The sequence below is a fragment of the Helicoverpa armigera genome, chromosome 6 (assembly GCF_030705265.1).
Source record: "Helicoverpa armigera isolate CAAS_96S chromosome 6, ASM3070526v1, whole genome shotgun sequence".
NCBI lineage: Eukaryota > Metazoa > Arthropoda > Insecta > Lepidoptera > Noctuidae > Helicoverpa > Helicoverpa armigera.
Window position 1 is genome coordinate 12,368,908 of NC_087125.1, and position 23,052 is coordinate 12,391,959.

The 23,052-nt window shown below is 37.9% G+C and overlaps 1 protein-coding gene, 1 long non-coding RNA gene and 1 other non-coding gene across 3 annotated transcripts; 2 read left to right on the top strand and 1 right to left on the bottom strand.

Annotated features, from left to right (window-relative positions):
- Positions 1–295: 295 nt before the first annotated feature.
- Positions 296–20,652, top strand: L(2)gd1 (lethal (2) giant discs 1). The gene is given in 17 exon segments (XM_064035202.1): positions 296–514; positions 1,733–1,946; positions 2,384–2,609; positions 9,725–9,816; positions 9,819–10,022; positions 10,664–10,885; positions 11,281–11,378; positions 11,578–11,745; positions 13,069–13,243; positions 13,644–13,779; positions 14,192–14,458; positions 15,014–15,185; positions 15,624–15,651; positions 15,654–15,689; positions 15,692–15,773; positions 18,299–18,389; positions 18,953–20,652. Coding segments are annotated over 17 exon segments (2,379 nt in total). The 5' UTR covers positions 296–469; the 3' UTR covers positions 19,076–20,652.
- On the top strand, positions 4,435–4,922 carry LOC135117000 (uncharacterized). The gene is made up of 2 exons (XR_010276569.1): positions 4,435–4,713; positions 4,791–4,922. It is a non-coding gene; the product is annotated as an uncharacterized LOC135117000 (long non-coding RNA).
- A 1,665-nt stretch (positions 20,653–22,317) lies between the features above and the next one.
- Trnai-aau (transfer RNA isoleucine (anticodon AAU)) lies at positions 22,318–22,391 on the bottom strand. The gene has a single exon. It is a non-coding gene; the product is annotated as a tRNA-Ile (tRNA).
- Positions 22,392–23,052: the final 661 nt, after the last annotated feature.

A 23,052-nucleotide genomic window follows, 5' to 3' on the forward strand; every position in this document is an offset into this window, starting at 1 on the left:
AAAATAAAAAAAGTAATGTTAGCTATTATTTTAATGGCAACATTATCTGTAACTTTTTTATTGTTTTTGGTTTAGAGGAACATTTCTTAACATCGACTAAACGATAAACTCATGAAAGAAAAATATGATGAGGTCTGAAACTAAAACAATTATTGATTTTATGAATAAACAAACAGTGAGCATCTTTATTACTGCATAATTTAGGAAATATTTAAATAATCGACTAAAATTGATAATTGTAGTCATAGACAATTACTAATCGTCATAAGCAGAAGTTACTAATTTTCTCAGAAGTATTTCCACTTTCACTACTCTAGCCACTGTTTTTCTAAGTCACTGTCAGACAAAATACATAATAATCGGGGAATTATTTTCTAAGCGGAATAAAACTTCCTACCGTAGTTGTACTACAGTGATATTGGGCAGTGAGGTTCTAAATATAGTGAAAATTAGTTTTTAAAAGTTTAACATGTCTAGAAATCCGAGATCGGGTAAAAAAACTAATTTGTCTCAGGTGAGTCATGCACATTATTTGCGCGATCTTAGGGTCTTGTTCGGTTCTATTAGCTCAGTTAATGTTAGTTTATTTATAGGAACAAGTCATAGCCATTATCTAACAATAAATCTTAATTTGAGGTTAATCTGAGAAGTCTGTTGTCAGCTGATTTGGTAAACAAAGATGTATTGATTGTATTATTTATAAAACAAAACGAATTATTGTTTTGTGAAGAACGTTCCTTGTTTTTTTTAAGTAAACAATGTTATGTTAAGTGGTTCCCATTGTTTATATTGTGCTTGGTTGATTTACAAGTTTTTTTTATTTCTCTTTGTATTACAAATTGTCAGATATATCCTGTTGATGTAATTTTTTTTATATCTCATATTAAGTCTGTAGGCTGTATGACACAATGTATGATCTGTTTGTTACAATTGCTAAATTACCCTCTTCCATTTCCTCTTTTATGATATCTTGATTCTACAATTTCATACTTTGATGTTTATTTTTATACAGTACAATGATGTATGAGAATATTCATAAGTATTGTCAATTTACAGTACTTACAAAATTTAAAAATCTTTACTTACAATTTAAAAGTTTCTTTGTTATTTCCAGTTGGAAATTATAACGTCACATCTAAATTCGTTATTACTACATGTATTTTTGTATAAACTCCTGTTTATTGAGTTCTCCAGTTTCTGTCAATCCTCAATTATTACAATGCAATTTTGTCTCATACTTCAGTGTTCTATTAACTATTGTTTGCACTCTGTGCTGAACACTTGTTAGGTGTCCAATTAAAAGATCATAACGATGTACAGCAGTGGTGTCTGCATGACAGGCAGTAAACAGGTTTATCATCTTCCTTGTCTTGATGCAGCTGAGTACCATAGTCACTAGACTGATTTCTATCTGACTTCCCCAACCCAGTTTTTATTTATTTATATATTTAGCAAAGGAACACCAACAGCTTCTGTGTACAAATTAACAAAAATAGGCTTTAAGGATTTAGCCCTTTGGCTTACACAGCTGCCAATATTCACAAACATATATGTGGCAACTTAAATTAGATAAATCTACTTAAATTGAGTGAAATAAACTATATATAACATTACATCAGACAAATCAATCAACCCTATCATTATTGAGCCACAAGCTCTTCATACAAAGAAAAGCTTTACTTGACTAATGCTCTTTAAAAAAATAGAGTTAAATACGAAACCTCTCCCACAGTTTGGTCTCCTAGACATACCCGATATAAATGATGATGATGACAACCTGGACCTATCAGATGATGATTTCGACTTGGAAGCAGAACTCGCAGCCATCAGCGGTGGCCGAGCACAGAAGCCAAAGCCTAAGAAACCAGCACCAGTTCCTGTGGCTAACTTGGATGCTATGATAGCGGAGAGCTTGAAGGATGTGCCTTCTGATGATGAGGGGTCTGGTGAGGATTTTGTAAACTTATTTGTCGTTCTCTTGTATTTATGTGGGATGAAAGTTGTTTTGTCATCCATAGGTTTAAATCCATTTACGAATACAGCTAAGTTTCATATGTTATGCACATGGTGTGGTCAGGTATTGTGTTACATGGATCATTAATAACAATGTTTACTAATGGTTGACTTAATTATTATTAGGAAGCTAGAATTCTTTTAATGTTTCAAAAATTAATTTATTAACCACAAAATTATTTTAAGTGACAATAGAATTGGCCGGGTATTTCATGATCTTCTACATTTTGTTTTCTTTTTAATACATTTTAAGTTTCCCCCTTAAACTTCTTGTCGACGAGACCTATGCGAGACATAATTGTATTGTCTTAGGAAAAACTCCCGGCATACTTGGAGGTTAAACAGAATATTACTTTACATCTCATTTCAGGAGACGACGACGACCCAGACTTACTAAACGAGCTCCAAGCCCTATCAATAGACGATGACGAAGCACCCGCCCCACCGCCCCGGTCATCTCGGCCTGCGCCCCCACCTCCCGGGGCTCCTCTGAGTACTGATAGCAGCACTATAAGCATGTTGCAGGACAGGATCACTAATTATACGGTCGCTGAGAAGAATGCTAAGGCTAATGGTGAAAGCAGTCGGGCTAGAAGGTAAGAAATATTGAAAACTAGCTGTTTCTTTCAGTTTCACCCGTGTGCAATAAGATATACCTACTTCACACCCGGACAAATAAGTCTATAGGCTTCCTAAATAAATGGTATAAGCCTAATTATAGGTTTTACCTGAGCCGAATGGTAGCTACTTCGAGCACCCGGACAAAAGACAACGGAGCCAATAGCCTTCTTAGACAAATGACTGACTAACACTGAAATAATTTTTAAATCGGCCCTTAGTTCCTGAGATTCAGAATGTTCAAGCAAAACTTGCTGGGGAGTTTGTTGCGCTATTTCATCCCAGCAAAAACACGGGAAGTGGTGAAGGGTGGGCGTTTTAGGAGCTGTCTTTTTGACGTTCGAAAAGTGTTTATCAGCCTATTTTAATTAAACATTTTTGAGCCTGAGTTAAGCAAACAAACAAACTCTTCAGCTTTACGTGGTTGTAACCCTTGGCGCAAGAAGCTAGTTCTTTAGTACAAAATGTTATCCTACAAAGAATGCTTTCAGTATTGACCCTACAGCGACGAGGTCAGAAACACCGCAGTCGGTGACCACATTATCTGATAAGCGCGTATCCTTACGTAGCTTATGTCATAATTGTTTATTTATTTACTAATTTAGTAATGGCTCTAATTTACTTAAGCGTAATTTTCCCAGTATAGTAATTTTACTTGTTAGAACCAAAACAACAAGCTTAATGTTGTTGTTTAGATCTCATCTTAAAATTAGCTTGATTAAAACATAAATCAACAAAGCATAAATATAATAATATCGAGCGTTTTGTTGTTGATGTTTACTAAATATCCAGTGCAGACGTCGACGACAACTTGGATTAAGGAATAAGCTACTTAGTGCCCCTATCCTCTCCGTACTCCTGGGATCAATTATTGTCTATACCTAAGGTCAACAACCTTATGTAAACAACTTCACTACTTGCAAGTGTCGACTTCCAAAGTACTTAGGCCCAAGTTCACTAATATTATAAACGTAAGTTTAATTAAAACGACTGTTAAAACGACTTATGAATTTTTCACGTTCAAGTTTCAAATTAAATCAAGAAAGACGAAGCCTTTGTCGGTGTACTTGGGCCGAAAGTAAGAACTTAGTAGCGAAATAATCGGCAAGACCCATTTAAGAGGGCTATCACAAATTTTCGAGTTTTATACGAGTTTTGATGCGTCATTATGCTTTGGATATAGTCACAAAAAAAAAAACAAAAATAAGATTAAGAAAGTTTGATCATTTATCTTGGGGCTGTTTTCAATAAATATTTTAATTTGTCCACGTACATCAGTAAAATCTTTGTCTCTGCAAAGGATGTTTCATAAAATGTTGCTTTTGGGAATCTTTTGATGCTTCAGTACTACGAGGATATAGCAATTTAACCATTTATAAAAATGTTCAAGATACAACTATATCTTGTACTTGTGCTTGCTTACACCAATTTATTACAATTCATACAGTAATACACCAAAAATAATTCTATAAAACTGAGAGTTACTGACAATTTTCCGTACAAAACTATATTTTTTATCTATGAAAGTATAATCCAAATTCAAATAAAACATATTTAATAATTAAGGTGGTATTGTTATAAAGCTTGAAAAAAAAAAATGGTCTATTTAAAAGTAAAACAATATTTTAAAATAATTTTTGTTTGCAATGCAAAAATCAATATAAATCTTGTGACGCGCGGTGTTCAACTTTAGTCAGCGCCAGCGCCAAGCGCTTATCGAGGGAGGACGTATCGCTCGCTGTTGCGCCGCGCAAACTCGCCGGAGCTCGAAAAATATAGCGCAATTTGCGCAACGAACTCGTTTTGATACTAGTGAGTTTTTATTTTATTTATTAGTTATAATGATCTGATTGAAATGTAATATACACAAGTATTAACCCATGATATTCTAATGCGAAAATGTTATAGATTTGGTTCTCTTTTTTTGATGTTGGTTATATAGAAATATGTACGTAAATGTCATCGTCGTTAGTTTCGCTGTTGCATAATAATATTATTGGATATCTTTGATTCTTGCAGGATAATGAAAGCATATTTAATTCAGATTATCAAACTCAATCGGATACCAGTACAAATAATATGGTAAGTATTTTTTGTCACTCGCAACAGACATATTTGTTTTAATAAACTATTTACATTCCTAGTTTTTATTGTTGCAGGAAAATGAAGATACAATACATGGAAGACGAATTATAGATTTTAGTTTTTTTATAAATCAATTACTTATACCTAATTGATAAACATGGTGAAAAGTTTGGTTGTCGATTAAATAATTTAAAAATTGTAAACGATTATTTATTTATTGTAACTCAATCGAGCTATTCTAGGTTATAAAATTCATCGGTACAAATAATATTTCATAAACTATAAAACCAATAAACTATTTCGAAAATAAAAGTGGCAAAGTCTCAAGTTTGTTTGTGCCGCGTGGCGGTCCGCAGGTGTGCGTTGCGTATTTCACTAGACGCACACGCGCGCAAATGCTGCCGACTATCGTCTAATTTACCTAAACCTGAGCGATTCGATTTTGTAATAGCGCTCTTAAGCGTACTTGCTAATAAGTTCTCACATAGAAGATAACTGTACTTAGGCACCTACTATGTATAACGGCCCTTTCACACGACAGTCCAGTTTTTTGCAGGATACCGTTTTTTGCAGGATCCCGTTTGATTGCAAAAGATATTATATGCTAGTGTTCACACGAGCAAACTGCATGCAGGATCCTGCAAAATGCTATTCCCGTCGATTTGTGCGATTCGGTTTTGTCACTTGAAACTGGATCGTTCGTCCAGTAAATAGCGGGAATCTTGCAAAAACGGATGCTGAGTTCACATGTAGTTCAGTTTGCAGGATACAGCAAAATGCCGGTCCCGCAAAACTGGACTGCCGTGTGAAAGGGCTGTAACTGTGATAAAATAAACTGTATTAACAATGAGTCATACTGATTCTGACTATATGACTCATTTTGGAAACAGCATGTACCTATATAATTATGTATCTTGCGGTTTTCGTATTTAAGTTCATGGCTACTCTGCGAAGTAAATGGGATTTTTCCGGTGATCGTGTATGAATGAACAGCATTTAAAATCAATGTACCTAATTTGTATGATGAAGACACAAAATCAATTGTTTCATGAATGGATCTGCAATTCGGAAAAAGCTTACAGATACCTTTACAGTTATCGTCATAGTTTGTGAGAAATATACTTACCCAATATAAAGGGATGCAAGCAACATTCGCCAGAAAGTCCTGAAATACAGTGTAAAGCCTTTGTCTGTAAATTGAGTGAGTGACCTGTCTGGGTTAAGAGCAACAAGTACATATCGAACTCTGCGCGATTTTAACTTGTTGCGTTCACTAAAGCTTATCACAGACATCGGTTTCAGCCGCATCCAGTAGGAACGAAAAGTAGTCAATAGCTTTCAACGATAAACGGGTCATTCATATGTAACTGAATTATTTTTGCGAATTGGACCATTGGTTTCTGAGACTAGTGAGATCGAAGGACGTTTTTTGATAATTGGTAAGCCAAGCCTGTCTGACATAGGTAATCGTAAATAATAGTATTTAAACAATAAACAAAAGCACTATTTATTTAACGTTAACAATGTATTAAGTAACTTAGGAACTAAATCTAGGTGTCAAACAGACACAAAGCGGTTTTTCGGTCTTGCAGTCCGCAGTACCATAACAAAGTACTTCCGATCATTGACCCCAGACAGATTTGCAAACCACGAAAAGAAAATAAACCTTCGCAATCTATAAATACTGCTGTTCAATTTAATTTCAGACACGTTTCAAATGCATATTTCCTTTGTTTCCCAAGCGCTTCAAAGACAACCTAAATAATGTTGGAAGGTATCTTTTAACTACGGTAAAATCATGAAAGATCCCTCCCGCTGTGGGTTAGCAGCGGTGAGAGAGTGTCAGACTCTTACTGACTAAAACCGTCATGTTCCGTCGTAGGCCTTTCATGAACCAGGGCCGCGGTAACTCTTTCGGACAATCCCGCAGCCCATGTTGAAAGATATAAAATCGTGGTTATAAAATATGCACATGTTCGTAGTTCTAAATCATTTTCCAAATCTCTGTGTAGACTCTTTTTCATCATGTTCCTTTCCCTATGAAACTTTTTAAGTACCTTGCTATCAAACTTTGTGTCATCGATATAGGGTCTCGGCATAATGATGAGCGTGGGCAATTTACTTACATCATCATCATCATACTCCTTTACACGCTTTTATTAGCTTCACCTGTATGTTTGTAGGTTTGTATGTTTGTTTGTAACCGACTTCTTTGGGCGCGATTTTGACCCACTTTAAACGGCCAGATTTCGTTCAAACTTTGTAGATTTATTGAGGACCGATGACAATACACTAATTTGATAAAATTATTCCATTTTAACCGACTTCCCAAAAGGAGGAGGTTACATACACATCGATTACCCGAGGTTTATAGGCCGATTTACGTGATTCTTTTTGTTCAACTCGGAATAGCTGCCAGTTGGTTCCATAGTCATCAGGTCAGGATCTGATGATGGAAACCCTGAGAAATCGAGGGCAACCTTCGAAAGTTGTAGGCATACATAGGGTAAAAACTTAACACTCAGGTGTACGCCTAAAAGCACTATTCAACTGTGAAAATTTGGAGCTGACCTGATGATGGAGACCAGAGAGGGTCCAGGGAACTCGACAACTGAATATGTAAACTACCTCGTGTTTGGGCTTAAATTATTTGTATTGACAAGACCTTTGCAACAGTGAAGGTTTGGAGCTGATCTGATGATGGAGACCAGAGAAAGTCGAGGGAACTCCACAACTGAATATGTAAACTACCTCGTGTTTGGGCTTAAATTATTTGTATTGACAAGACCTATGCAACAGTGAAGGTTGGGAGCTGACCTGATGATGGAGACCAGAGAAAGTCGAGGGAACTCGACAACTGAATATGTAAAATACCTCGTTTGGACTTATATTCTTTGTATTGATGAGGACTTCCCACTTGTATGGATAGTGACAACTATTAGTATCACTGAAAAGCTTTAAATAAATAACCTTTTTACAAAAAAATTAAACCGACTTCCCAAAACACTAAAAAGCAAAAAAAAAAACTAATTTTAGGTGCATCGGCCTAGAAGTCGGTGGGAAAATTAACTTAGTAACATCCATTAGACACCGACTTCTAGGCTTTTCAATTTGCAAAATATGATTTTTGTTAATTTATATAATTTTTCTCTACAGTCGATAAGGCAGGACTCGATGTTAATTTTTATTTCCAATAATTATCTTTAGCCGTTTTCTCCAATATTGACAATTTTTTGTATACTAAAGACAATTTTAATTCTACAAAACAAATAATAGTTTTAAAACAAACTAAAAAGTAGAAAATAAATAATAGTTTAAAAAAAACTAAAAAACACGCTTTTTATAGAAAAACGAACTAAAAATAGAAAATAAATTTTAATGAATATAATTAATAATAGTGTGAATACAAAAAAAAAACTATTAAAAAAAGCGTGGGGTGCTTTTTAAGATATTATCGAAATGAAAATCACTGTACTCATATCTGTCAATAAAATATTTATAACTATTGACACCATGCACCCCACGCTTTTTTTTAATAGTTTTTTTTGTATTCACACTATTATTAATTTATATTCATTAAAATTTATTTTCTATTTTTTAGTTCGTTTTTCTATAAAAAGCGTGTTTTTTAGTTTTTTTTTTCCCAACTATGTTGGGGTCGGCTTCCAGTCTATTTTACTTACCTTACCTTACTTACCTAGGTATATGTATATACTTCTCCATATTTCCCCGTTTCTTTACTATTGTCAATCTTTTCAGTTGTTCGTATTTATTGTTTGTCATCTTACTTGTGTTGCCTATCCGTTATTTTTTCATGCATAAATGTATTTATCTTTCCAAATGAACCTAATATTGTCATCTCCCTTTTTAAATTTAATTTCGCCAAGGTGCTGTCTTAGGGTCCGTTCAGACAGACCGGCTCGGAGAGGAGAGCAAATTCTTAACACAAGTATAGTAAGGTTTATTTTTCCATGTGCACTGCTCTTGTCATTAAGAATGCTCGAAGGCGCTTGGTGCGAAATAATGAGAGAAGCCGACCGGCTCCGATCGCTTACTTTTTCTCGGTCTTGCAGACGTTTGGCTCCGATTGTATACACGCAGCCGATCGGAGCCGATTCCGGTCTGTGTGAACGAACCCTTAGCAAGATATTATTGAACATGAACGTAAAATAGCACTTTAAAGGTCTTTGCGCTTTCTGTCTAGACGTCTGCTTTCACAGACTCTTTGTTGTCCTGAACTCACGGAAAATTATTTCAGCGACGTTGAAATCTGTGTTTCTCTCAGATTATCGAACTCAAAATGAGACCCAAAGTTTTATCGAACTTTGGCTAAGCAATGCTTTGGAAATATTTTCATAACTCCAGTCGATTTACTAGTACTACAGTAATACAGTTTTTTACAATACAACACATTTCCTTATGTAGGTACACTTTATGAACTCCCCTATGTATTTCCTTATGTACGCTCTATGAACTCCCCTATGTATTTCCTTATGTACACTCTATGAACTCCCCTATGTATTTCCTTATGTACACTCTATGTACTCCCCTATATATTTCCTAATGTACGCTCTATGGACTCCTCTATGTACTTCACTATATATTTCCTTATGTACTTCACTATGTATTTCCTTATGTACGCTCTATGTACTCCCCTATATATTTCCTTATGTACGCTCTATGAACTCCCCTATGTATTTCCTTATGTACGTTCTATAAACTGCACGTCAGGTTCTTTATAGAGGGATGACATGTATTAAGGAGGGATTAAACGGGTGTTGGGGTATGGGGTTAAACGGGGGTTGATAGTTCGTATGGAAGTCCTGTTTTAGAAGTGAGGGTCTTAAAATTTGTAGTTAGCCCGCTTATGATATAATAGTTGAAATATTTGAATGCATACAGATTTCAGACAGCCAATATCCACATCACATCACCAATTCCGAAAATTTTACAGAAACCCTAGAATTATTCATTTACTTTTCTATATCCGACCACTGTTTCTCATCAGGTTCGGTCGTGGCCTCAAAACGCTCCAAGACCTTCTTAAACAAGCAAAAGCAGGCAAACCGATAAAGAATGACGACATTCCTCCACCAGTCATGGTGGGAAGGCAGCTGATCACCAGGATCCTATTCCCGAAGACCCAAAGCCACCTCCTCCGGTGGAGGTAGCTAGTCCACCTCCAGAGGAACCGCTGATAGATTTTAGTGCGCCAGAACCGAGCCCACCGGCTCCAAGTCCACCGAGCATACCTGAGCCTACTACGGGAGATGATCAAAGGAAAAGGGAGTTGCAGTTAATTTTACGTAAGTATTGTGTCATTGGAAACATTTAGTTATAGGCACGAATCTTGAGCGCTGACCTTCATGTGCGCAGAAGTGATTTATTAGCAAAGAATCAATCCCGAGTGACGGCTATGACGCGATGCACTGCTGGCCAATCACCGCTTTACAACGCCCCGCGTCTCACTTCATACCACAAAAGTGAGCCAATAAATTACTTCTCCGCAGGTGAAGGTCAGCACTCAAGATTCGTCCATGATTTATAATGTAGATGATATTTGTTGTGAACCATATCTTTTGAACGTTTCCAATTGTGTTAGCCGTAGATGCTATGACGTTTATCCTTAAAAAAAAAACAAATGACTGTCTTTAAAATCACAAGTCTTTATGTCAGAAATACAACCATTATAATTATATCTTCAAGAAATCACTTGAAAGTGTCAAGCCATTCATAGTCCATCAGTTCTACATTATGGCAAACTAAATGGCTTAAAACATCACTCGAGTATCTGAAGCGCTCGGAAGTTTTTAGCGAACCGCCCCATTAAGTTTGGCTAGAACTGTCCTTTTTAATAGAAGTTTACAAAGGCTGACAGATTCTTTGTCTTAACCACTCTACATTACTCTTCGAAACACACTAATTAATCCCAAAAACATCTTTCCAGAGCGTCAATCAGAATTCAAAGCCGAGGCCCTAGCCGCAAAGAAACGTGGTGACAAATTCCTAGCTCTCGGCTTCCTAAAGGTGACGAAACAGTTTGACACTGTCGTAGCAGCTCATAATAGTGGTGAAGTCATGAATATGGATGAACTGCCTACAGTGGCTATGATCACTGCGGCTTTGGAGCAGGAGAGGCTTCAGCAAGATGGGGTGCAGAATTCTGCAGGTTTGTGGGTGGTTTTCGTTTTGTTGTGTCGGTTAAGTGGGCTTATTATGAAAATAATAGGTATTTTGTTCCATCTACCGAGTCTTTTCCCAGCTACCAGTAGTAGTACCTAACCAGTATTTTGCTTCTCAAAAATATATCCCTATTTAGTTATTGATTAGAGCCACTCGCACCTAGTCTTTTATATTATGTAAAGGGTTGGTAAAATTACAATTTAATTTACTATGAAGCTGGAATTTTCCTGAAAACCTACTTCTTGACCAACCTTGCTTTGGTTAGTTGGATTAGAAAAATAAGTCCCCTTCACAGTCAGTTCACTTTAAAACATTGAAGATTTTCATTACATATAATAAACAGCTGTCGATCATGATGATGATGATGTTGATATATTTCAGCTCCAGAGCCCACAGAAGATACGAGTGGTGGGGGAGGGGGGCTCATCATGGCGAAGACCCTGGGCGAAGGACTTCATCAGAGACTTGAGGCTTTTAAAGTAAGTCCTTAAATTAATGCCAAGTTTCTATATGCAGGGGACGATTCCTTTAGCTAAAGGATGGTAACTTGACATTTGCTTTACAAGGTTTATGTGAAAATGGCTACCGTTCATTAACAAAACGAATTCTTCCCTGCTAGACATAAAGCCCCAGGTTTTTACGTAGCCTCTACAATTTATTATTTATTTTGTCCCTCAGAAACAAGAAGCAAAAGCCAAAGAAGAGGGCAACTCCTCAAAAGCTCGTCGCATGAACCGCATCATCAAGCAATATGCTGACGCCATCAAACGTCACGAGGCGGGCCAGCCTGTCGCCGTCGACGATTTGCCCGCCCCCGCTGGATATGGCCCCCTGCCCACTGCCGGGGTGAGTGTACTGCGACACACTAATCACACCCTAGTGACGTCCTAGTGACACTCCATTGACGCCCTAGTGACACCCTATTGACACCCCAGTGACACCCCACAGTGACAACATCATTGACACCCTAGTGATGCCCTAGTGACACACCATTGATGCCCTAGTGACGCCCTATTGACAACCCTTGACACCCTATTGACACACTAGTGTCATATTATTGACACACTAGTGACACACTAGTATATCAAGCAATATGCCGACGCCATCAAACGTCACGAGGCGGGCCAGCCTGTCGCCGTGGACGATCTGCCCGCCCCCGCTGGATATGGCCCACTGCCCACTGCTGGCGTGAGTGTACTGCGACACACTAATCACACCCTAGTGACGTCCTAGTGACACTCCATAGACGCCCTAGTGACACCCCATTGACACCCCCATTGACACCCTAGTGACACCCCATTGACACCCTAGTGGCATACTAGTATATCAAGCAATGTGCTGACGCCATCAAACGTCATGAGGCGGGCCAGTCTGTCGCCGTGGACGATCTGCCTGCACCCGCTGGATATGGCCCACTGCCCACTGCTGGGGTGAGTGTACTGCGACACACTAATCACACCCTAGTGACGTCCTAGTGACACTCCATAGACGCCCTAGTGACACCCTATTGACACCCCAGTGACACCCCACAGTGACAACATCATTGACACCCTAGTGATGCCCTAGTGACACACCATTGATGCCCTAGTGACGCCCTATTGACAACCCCTTGACACCCTATTGACACACTAGTGTCATATTATTGACACACTAGTGACACACTAGTATATCAAGCAATATGCCGACGCCATCAAACGTCACGAGGCGGGCCAGCCTGTCGCCGTGGACGATCTGCCCGCCCCGCTGGATACGGCCCACTGCCTACTGCCGGGGTGAGTGTACTGCGACACACTAATGACCCTCTAATCACACCCTAGTGACGTCCTATTGACACACTAGTGACACCACATTGACACCATAGTGACAGCCCATTGACACCCTAGTGACACCCCATTGACACCCCAGTGGAACACTAGTATATCTAGCAATATGTTGGCGCCATTAAACGTCACGAGGCGGGCCAGTCTGTCGCCGTGGACGATCTAAATTATGTCACTAGTCACATTAGTGAAGTATTAGTGACACACTAGTGTCACACTATGCGACACACTAATGATGCACCGGTGACATACTAGTGTTAATGACTCATGTTACTCCGCTCAAACGACAAAGACACAATCCCTTGTTCAAAAACCCTCAGAAATTTCTAAAATATGTTCTTATCTTCAGGGCCAAGCTTCGTCCCCCTCGACTCCCAGGGCCCCCGCCCCCGCGGCCCCCGCAGCTCCGGAGCCCGGCGCGGGGCCCGGCGCGGCGCAGGCGGCGCGGCGGGACCAAGTGTTAGCCTTGCTGTTCAAGAGGCAGATGCAGTTTAAGGAAATAGCTCTAGTGCATAAGAAGAAAGGTAAGATTGACTTAAAATTAAGCTAGTTTCACCGGAAAATTGACGTATAATAAAATTTAAAAGAAGAGTGGTTTTATGTCTCAGGTAACTGACTAGTTTATTTTTCGTGTGTTTGGAGTAAAATTGAGTTAGCATCACAGCGCAGCGGTGATTAATTTCAGATACTTTTATGTCAGTGGTTGGAGTAAAATACTGAGCTATGATTAAATGAAAAAAACATACTTAGACAAAAAAAAACCTGGCCCTAATTTATTTCGCAAATAAAAAATAAATATACCTACATCTAAATACATGAAAAAACACGCACAAACATCCGATTTGACAACGTCCTCCTTTCTGGATGATCGGTAAAAATGCTAAAAATAATATGATGGTATTAATTTAATTTTCTCCCACACAGGTGAATTAGACACAGCATTACAGTACCTTCGCACAGCTAAACGCTTCGACCCGCTCATCGACGCGGCGCGGGCGGGCAGGCCGGTCGACCTTAGTAATTTGCCCTCGCTGCCTAAAGCGAAACCTGCTAAAGCCACGTAAGTTACTAAAACAAATAAAATTATGTTATCAGAAGTCATGAAGCTGGAGATTTGCGATAAATCATTTTGCGCAGTTATGCGCAAACCTTGCGCTTAATGCACATATGTGAAAAATACTAAAACAGAGTAAAATATGCTCAAATACCATTATAGTTGTTTAAATGTTTAGCACAAATATTTGTTTAAAATCTCTAATCAAAACCACAAACAATGAATGTATTCATATCATTCGTAAATACTCATGCGCAATGCGCATAGTAATAATGTCACTGCATTATTAGAAATTATTGAATAATTTGTTTTATTTACTTCAGCCCAAGTTACTCACCACCAATTAATACGAAACTTTTGCGCAAAACACAACCCTCCTATTTTCATTGCGCTAACATCTTCCTCTAAACATCCCCAGATCCGACTCTCTACCGTCCTCAACAGCCGAAAGTTCTTCGATCGACGAACCATCAGGATCCGACTGGGTAGAAGTTTCACCTCTAACGGGAACTTCCACTGATGATGCCCATTCCAGTTTGTTAAACCAACTGGAATCTCAAGCTAAGATGGCGAAGGAATTCATGAGCCATTGCAAAAGTATGGGCCATGTGGCTGAGTCCAAAATGTACGAGAAGTTATATGAAAGGGTTAAAGAGGATCTTGATATTGTTAGGGTGGCTACGCTGTGAGTATTTTTTAATTTTTTTGTATAGTTGTAAAGAATTGTAGCATGGCTAAACTAGAAGAATGTGATTATTATTGAAAAAAAAAATGAAATTTATTGAATTGGTTTCTATATTCCAAGCAAATGATATTGAAAGTCTATTTTATACTGATACTTTTGATCTTAGTCACAATATAAACGCGAGAAATAAACTGTAACCGTCGTACCACAAAAACATTTAAACACCTGTTGAACACTTGTCTAAATGTCAGGAAAAATATCAGATTATTACGCTGAAAGAAAGTCCGTTTTGCAGCCACACTTTTTTAGACAAGTGTTCAACAGATGTTTAAGTTTTTGTAGTAAGGCTGTTACGACGGATTGTGTGTACATAAACTGTCTGTATTCTTTTTATGTATTTATTGTTAAGTGTGCAATAAAGAATAAGAATCTTTTTATATTATTTAAAGAAATTTTCATGAAATAAATAACCTACTATTGTTAACTGTTACTCGTCCGAAATAAAGCTTATTTAATTCAATATTTTATCGCCTAAAATACTTTTTAATTTTCCAGCAACAACCGTGCCCTCCCAAGTTTCCACTACGTAACGCGAGAGTTCTCGGTAACGCAATGCAATACCGACCTTGGAGTGAACGATTTAGAGTTGACAATCGTTCGCGGCATCGCATACAATGTGTCTAAAGATATGGATACTTATGTGAGGTTCGAGTTCCCTTTCCCACAGGTTTGTGTTATTTTAGTTATACTTACTGTAAAACAACTTTGAGCGGTACGCAGCTCAATAACTAGCCACACTGAAGGTGGCTACTAATCGATGCACAACAGTCAAAATTATTATTTGAAGAGAGCTGTAAGATTTCAACTTTCCATTTGCCTTTTGAATAAAAGTGACAAAAAATATATAAAAAACAACTTACTATAATGAAGAAACTCTCTAATTTTCTGTAGTTCTATACTTTATGATGAGAAGTTTTGTTTGATTGGATGTTTGTACTATTAAGCTTCGGAAACTACTTAACCGATAAAAAACCTTTCACTGCTGCGTAGCTAGACTATCCCGGTAAAAGTGCTTCCGGGTATGAGAAGAAGTTCCCGAGGATGTGAAACAGCTACTAATTCATAAAGTTGTTTACTAATCAAAACTATAATTACCACATTCCAGGAAGCACCCATATCAGACAGAACAGAGGTAGTAAAGACTCGAACAATCCTGAATACAACGCGGTATTCCTCTCGCCATCAACCGTTCGTCCCGGCCGTGTCTGCGAGTCTTCAAGCGTCACGGCATCAAGTTAGAAGTATGGAGCAAAGGGTAAGTTGATATCTCTGTATATCTTGTAAACTAGCTTCTGCCAGCGGTTTCACCCGCATCCCGTGGGAACCTCTGCACGAACCCGGATAAAAAGTAGCCTATAGCCTTCCTCGATAAATGGGCTATCTAACACTGAAAGATTTTTTTCAAATCGGACCATTAGTTCCTGAGATTAGCGCGTTCAAACAAACAAACAAACTCTTCAGCTTTATAATATTAGTATAGATAAAATGCTTTTAGAGACGGTCCCTTTATCAGCGTCGAAAATTGCTGAACAAATCAAAATTTTCAAAGTCTATAACGTCATCATCTCCCGAGCCTTTTCCCAACTATGTTGGGGTCGGCTTCCAGTCTAACCGGATGTAGCTGAGTACCAGTGTGCCACAAAGAGCGACTGCCTATCTGACCTCCTCGGCCCAGCTGTTACCCGGGCAAACTCTTTGGTTAGACTGCTGTCAGATATACTGCCTTTTGACTACCCGTAACGACTGCCAATGATGTTAAATGAATGTTTTTGTAAATATCTAACTTTACAATATTAGTACATGTAGACTCTTGTATATTTGTATATATCCCGTAGTATTAAAAGGCATGAATGTTGATTAGTTTTCATCATGGTTTTATTCATCTGTAATATGTGTTTCCACAACATTGTATTTTAATTATTATCTATCGTCTGTACTTTCTCACCACAGTTACTAGGTTGCGTGTATTTCTAAGGCCATCTTCCTCCTATCATTGATCATCAATAAATATAGTAGTGGTATGTCCCGGAATGTACTTCTATGGCCACCTTTCTTGTATCAGTGATCATCATCTAGAGTAGTGGTTTGTGTCTGTTTGACCTATACATTGTTGGTGTTGACCTGCTGGTGTACGTACATTCGTCACTTCCTCCTATCATAGATCATTACCTAGTGTATTAGCATCTCCCCGGGTGCGTGTAGCGTGTTCTATGGCCATCTTCCTTGTATCATAGTCATCTATCGTAGTGCTATGTCCCCGGGTTCCTGTAGCGTGTTCTACGGTCATCTTCCTCCTATCATAGATCATTACCTAGTGTATCAGCATCTCCCCGGGTCCGTGTAGCGTGTTCTATGGCCATTTTCCTTGTATCACCATCATCTATCGTAGTGCTATGTCCTCGGGTGCGTGTAGCGTGTTCTGTAGCCATCTTCCCCCTATCATAGATCATTATCTAGTGTATTAGCATCTCCCCGGGAGCGTGTAGCTTGAAGTGGGCAAGTGAAATCTCTGTATAGCTGGCGTCTGTACGTCCGTCACCCCATACCACAGTTACTGGGTAGCATGTATTCCTATCTTCATTCCATCATTGGTCATCATCAGCTATGGTAGTGCTATGTCCCCGGGTTCCTGTAGCGTGTTCTATAGCCATCCTCCTCCTATCATTGGTCATCATCTATCATAGTGCTATGTCCCCGGGTTCCTGTAGCGTGTTCTACGGCCATCTTCCTATCATCATCATCATCTATGGTAGTGCTATGTCCCCGGGTTCCTGTAGCGTGTTCTACGGCCATCTTCCTATCATAATCATCATCTATGGTAGTGCTATGTCCCCGGGTTCCTGTAGCGTGTTCTACGGCCATCTTCCTCCTATCATAGATCATTACCTAGTGTATTAGCATCTCCCCGGGTGCGTGTAGCGTGTTCTATGGCCATCTTTCCCTATCATCATCATCTATGATAGAGCTACGTGTTCTATAGCCATCTTCCTCCTAACATCTATCGTAGTACTATGTCCCCGGGTGAGTGTAGCGTGTTCTATGGCCATGTTCCTCCCATCATAGATCATCATCTATCGTAGTGCTATGTCCCCTGGGTTCTTGTAGCGTGTTCTATGGCTATCTTCCTCCCATCATCATCATCTATGGTAGTGGTATGTCCGGAATGTACTTCTAAGGCCACAATCCTCCCATCATTGGTCATCATCTATGGTAGTGCTATGTCCCCGGGTTCCTGTAGCTTGTTCTATTGCCATCTTCATTCTATCATTGGTCATCATGTATGGTAGTGGTATGTTCCGGAATCTTCTTTTATTCTATCATTGATCATCATCTAGAGTAGTAGTATGTCCGGAATGTACTTCTCATGTACTTCATCATCTATGGTAGTGCTATGTCCCCGGGTTCCTGTAGCGTGTTCTATAGCCATCTCCATTCTATCATCATCATCTATCGTAGTGCTATGTCCCCGGGCCCGAGTAGCGTGTTCTACGGCCATCTTCCTCCTATCATAGATCATTACCTAGTGTATTAGCATCTCCCGGGTGCGTGTAGCGTGTTCTATGGCCATCTTCCTTGTATCATAGTCATCTATCGTATGGGCATGTCCCGGTGCGTATAGTGTGTTGGTGTTCTACGGCCATCTTTCTCCTATCATTGGTCATCATCTATGGTAGTGCTATGTCCATGTTCCTCCTATCATAGTCATGTATGGTAGTGGCATGTCCCGGGTGCGTGTAGCGTGTAGTGTGGTGGCTGCGCTGACGCGCTGGTCTGTTGCAGCGGCTGGTTCCGCTCCGACTCCTTGCTGGGTACCGTCAACGTCAAGCTGGCGCCGCTGCAGGAAGCCGTCACTCTTCATGATTCATTCCCGGTATGTATTAGCAATAGTCCAAACTAATGTTATAAATGAGAAAGTAACTCTGTCTGTTTGTCTGTCTAGCTTTTCTTCACGCCTAAACTACTGAACCGATTTGTGTGAAATTTCGTACAGACATAGTTTGGGACTTGAGAAAGGATATAGGATAGTTTTTATATTACAAAAAATAAATTTCATTCTCGACACAGCGCTATCTATCTCGCGAGATCGGGATCTATGTGGGTCAAAAATCTGTCGGAAGTCACTATTGCACGCGAACGTAGTCGCGGGCAAAAGCTTGTTAACTCTAAATTAAAAAGCGTTTGTTCTAACTTGTGTGCAAAACAGAACATTTTAGGCCCATTTTTCACTGAGAATAATCGGGACAGAACCGAGACAAAATATAGCCTATGTTACTCGCAAATAATGTAGCTTTCTAATGGTGAAAGATATTTTTAAATCGGTCCTGCAGTTTAAACAAACAAAATATATTTTTTTCTTTTTACAATATCATGTTCTCGTCAATAAATTGTCCTATTTCTTTCAAGTAACTAAGATGTTTCTTCCCACATCCCCAGCTAATCGACGGTCGTCGACCAGTGGGCGGGTCGTTGGAGATCAAACTGCGCGTACGCACACCACTCTTACAACAAGAGGTCAAAACTACCAAACACCGCTGGCTTGTGTTAGACGATGTTTAAAATATCATCTGCCTAGCCTTTTCCCAACTATGTTGGGGTCAGCTTCCAGTCTCACCGGATGCAGCTGAGTATAGTTATCGGCACGGATAATGAGCTCTCGGCGGAAGAGTGGGGATCACTTTGCTCACTGTACACTTAAGGCAATAAACCAATAAATCACTTCTGCGCAAGTGAAGGTCAGGGCTCAATATCCTTGCCGATGATTATACCAGTGTTTTACAAGGAGCGACTGCCTATCTGACCTCCTCAACACAGTTACCCGGGCAACCTGATACCCCTTGGTAAGACTGTGATGTGATTTGTAAAATATAACGATGCGATTATGTAGGAATGTTAATATAACAGTCGGTAATGGGTAACTTGTGTTACTGTTGACCTATAGATATATGCTGTGGGTTTCAATAAGCAATCTATCTATTAATTTGCTTACTAAAGATGGATTTTTTACATTAGCCTCATACTACTAATGTCAAATGCCTATGTTTAGTAAGCAAATCAAGAAACAGATTGGTAATTGATAATATACTGTTTCCTGCACCCGGCTAAAAAGTAACTTGTATATTATTCTGATATTTTAGTTGTATTAATTTTAAGTTTTATCAAAATCTGTTCGCGTGTGCAAGTTACAATCATACAAACCTGAAAGATATAATAATATAATTGTCATCACAGTTACACAGTTTCGCATTTATTTATTTTTACGAATGATTCCCAAAATATTATAGCTCACAACACAAGCCGTGCAGGCAGAATGGTACACAATAATGTAGCAAAGTGGTTTGTAGTATATTTCCGAAATTTTGACATATACATGGATTTACCACGCGAAGTCGATATTTTAAACTAAAATATTGTATGTACTTTTAAAATGACATTAACTTTTTATTTTTATATTGAAAGAAAACTGCCTTTATCTTTTTTAAATGTCGACCTCATGTTGTGATTATGAAAGAAAGAAATATTGTAAAATAAATATTGCTATTACAATTACAGTGTAATTTTTATACAATAATAATCTTCGATGTACGGAATAAAAAGTTTAGAAAAAAGTGCTTAAATTAGGACATTTGATGCACTGGAATGCAACCTATAATATTTAAGTCACATAAATGTAATATAAGAAAATCTCACTTGAAGCTCGCGTCCAATCATTTTTAAAATTTTAACCATGTCACAAATTGATTTGAAATTGTCAATATATTTTGAACCTTAGAGCTTGGAAACAAGGTTCTAAATCATTCGCGAGTAACATAATTAAAATTGATTATATTTTATAATATCTAGTAAATATCTTTTATTTCAAGTAAACAAATTTTTACTACCAATTCCAAATATAGGTACTTGAAGTTTTACAAAATGTCTTCGGCTATAAATGATTTTTTCATAATTTTGTATAATAATATAATAAAAAAATATTTTGTTGTGCTGTCTAAAAGACCTCTGTACAGAAATGTGCAGTGCCTGTGAATTTGTATCTATTAATAATGTTAGTCCACTATTATTTTTGTAATTGTACATTATGAATATATTATGTTGTATGTTAATAATTGTAATTATTAAAGATCTGGTTGATCGTTTTGAGAGCTTTTTTTTACCCTAATTAGTCTTTATCTATTGCTGGGTGTTTGTTCCGCCATTTTTTGCGGCACGAATCTTGGGCTCTGACCTACATCTGCGCAGAAGTGATTTATTATCAAAGAACCAATCCCGAGTGACGGCTATGACGCGATGCGCTGCGGGCCAATCATCGCTTTAGCCCGCCCCTGCGCCTCACTTCATACCACAAAAGGGACCCAATAAATTACTTCTGCGCAGATGTAGGTCAGAGCTCAAGATTCGTGCCGATAACTATAACTTAGGAACTGGAAAAAAGCCATTATTGAGAAGGCTTTTTATGAAAGAACTCGTTTGACAAACACAATCATAAGTCAACTTGATAACTGTTTCTCTGTCTTAAACCAAGTGTAATAACAATAAAGATCTGTAACGTAAATGAGTAAATACATATCTTACTCTATCTGAAATAAAGAATAAAGAGAGTTTCAATGTTCCTACACTTGATTATTACATTTGGAAAAAACTACTTAATTTAGCCTGATTCTTGATATCAAATTCACGCTCAAAGACTTAACACAAGAGCGACAAAATTAGCACATTTTTTAACATTAGTTCTACGAATTCACGTGATGACTGTCCAAAATCTAAAACTGACCTACCCAATGAATAATACTTTGGTAATAGTCATTTTTATAATACCAAAGTCAAGGTAATCGGGTTTGCGTAGCTGTGACACACAACTTGAGTTTTCCGGCTCATATGCGCCTATTTTTTTACATAAATTAATAAGCATCGGTTTATAATGACCTCTTTCAGTTATTGTTTTGGTAATATCAACGTTAATTGGTATGTAGAATTTAAAAGTTGTACCTAATTATTCAAAACTGAAACTAGTAATCTTATATGAAAGTACCAATTTGGCACAAATTAAAATGTTAATTAAGAGTATATTTATCAGAGTTGTTGAAATACCTTATTTCATTAGATTTTTCTGTTAAAACGACATGCAAAGCAAGTCCTTACTTAATTCTAATTCAATATTATTTCAATTTACACCCCGTCTATTCGCGGAGGTTAAAAACCAGATTGAACCGGTTACAACCTAGGTTACATGTGTATCTCATTACCATCAGAAGTTTAGTCATGACTGTGGTTGAGTCAATACAAATAACACGACCATTACAAGTTGATACCGCTAGATGGCGCTGATTGTAAAAGCAAGCAAATTCTAGAACATTTTCAGTTAGTTCCCTTTTTCGCCGCGGGTCATATTATGATGGATTATCGTGTCTACAAAGATAGGATGTGCTTGCAAATTACGTGTGTAAATAGAATCAGAATCAATTCTAGTAGAAACCGATTTTTTTCAATTGATTTTGTGTTATGTCAATTAGTATTTATCACGATTTTTTATTAATAACCACCTATGGATTATTTTATCTGCAAACATGGGTGGATTTTCGTCATTTATTTATTTGTGTTACGACTAATTCAAATAGCATGAAAAATTCTTTGTCAATTTTCTTAATCATCCCCAATAAGTATTTTTGGACTCATAAGGGAAGCAATCCATTGTAGCTTGATACTGCTTTTCTTTAAAAAGAAAGGCGATTAATATTTTTGCTTCATTAAAAATAAAATATAAGTTATTGCATGGAGTAGAATAAAATCAAAAAAAGGATATGTGGCCCATGAGGGGATCGAACCCGCGACCTTCGCGTTATTAGCACGACGCTCTAACCAACTGAGCTAATGGGCCGCTTGAGCAACACGTTGAAATAGCGGTGTAATTCATTACTTGCTTACGTAACGAGGATGATTCTACTACGCAATACGTCACGTATGTTCATAGATAAGTATTGTATTAAAATAAGATTGGTATTCATTGACGAAATAATTGAATCTTTGTCAAACTGTATATATAAAAAAAACTAAGCTAAAGGGATTAAACATGGATTAAACTCAAACTCAATTTTTTTTATTTCAAGGTCTATTTTAGGTCTATGAAAGCTCTTTCGAAACGTCAAAGTTAGGTGCACGGTTCCAAAGAGTTCGTCTCATGGAAAAGATCCGGCAAGAAACTCCATGGACACTATTTTTAAAAGAAAATAAAATTAATTACATATTTCATACAGTTCTCTATCTCCCCTCATTAGATCCCGAATGACCTTATTTTTACTCGAGCGACAAAGAATGGTTGTACCTATAATAAAAAACAAAAATGAATTGAAACTACTCTCTCAATCATTGAAAAAACATCGAGCCATTACATCAGAAATCTTGATTGACTTAATTGTATAGAACTGTGATTTTTAAAGAAAAGCTGTATGTATGTGAATCTGAAATTATTAATTCATCTTCGGGCTAAAAAACTTGATTCCCGGTCTCCATTAGTTCGCAACATGAGTAATAGATGGCGT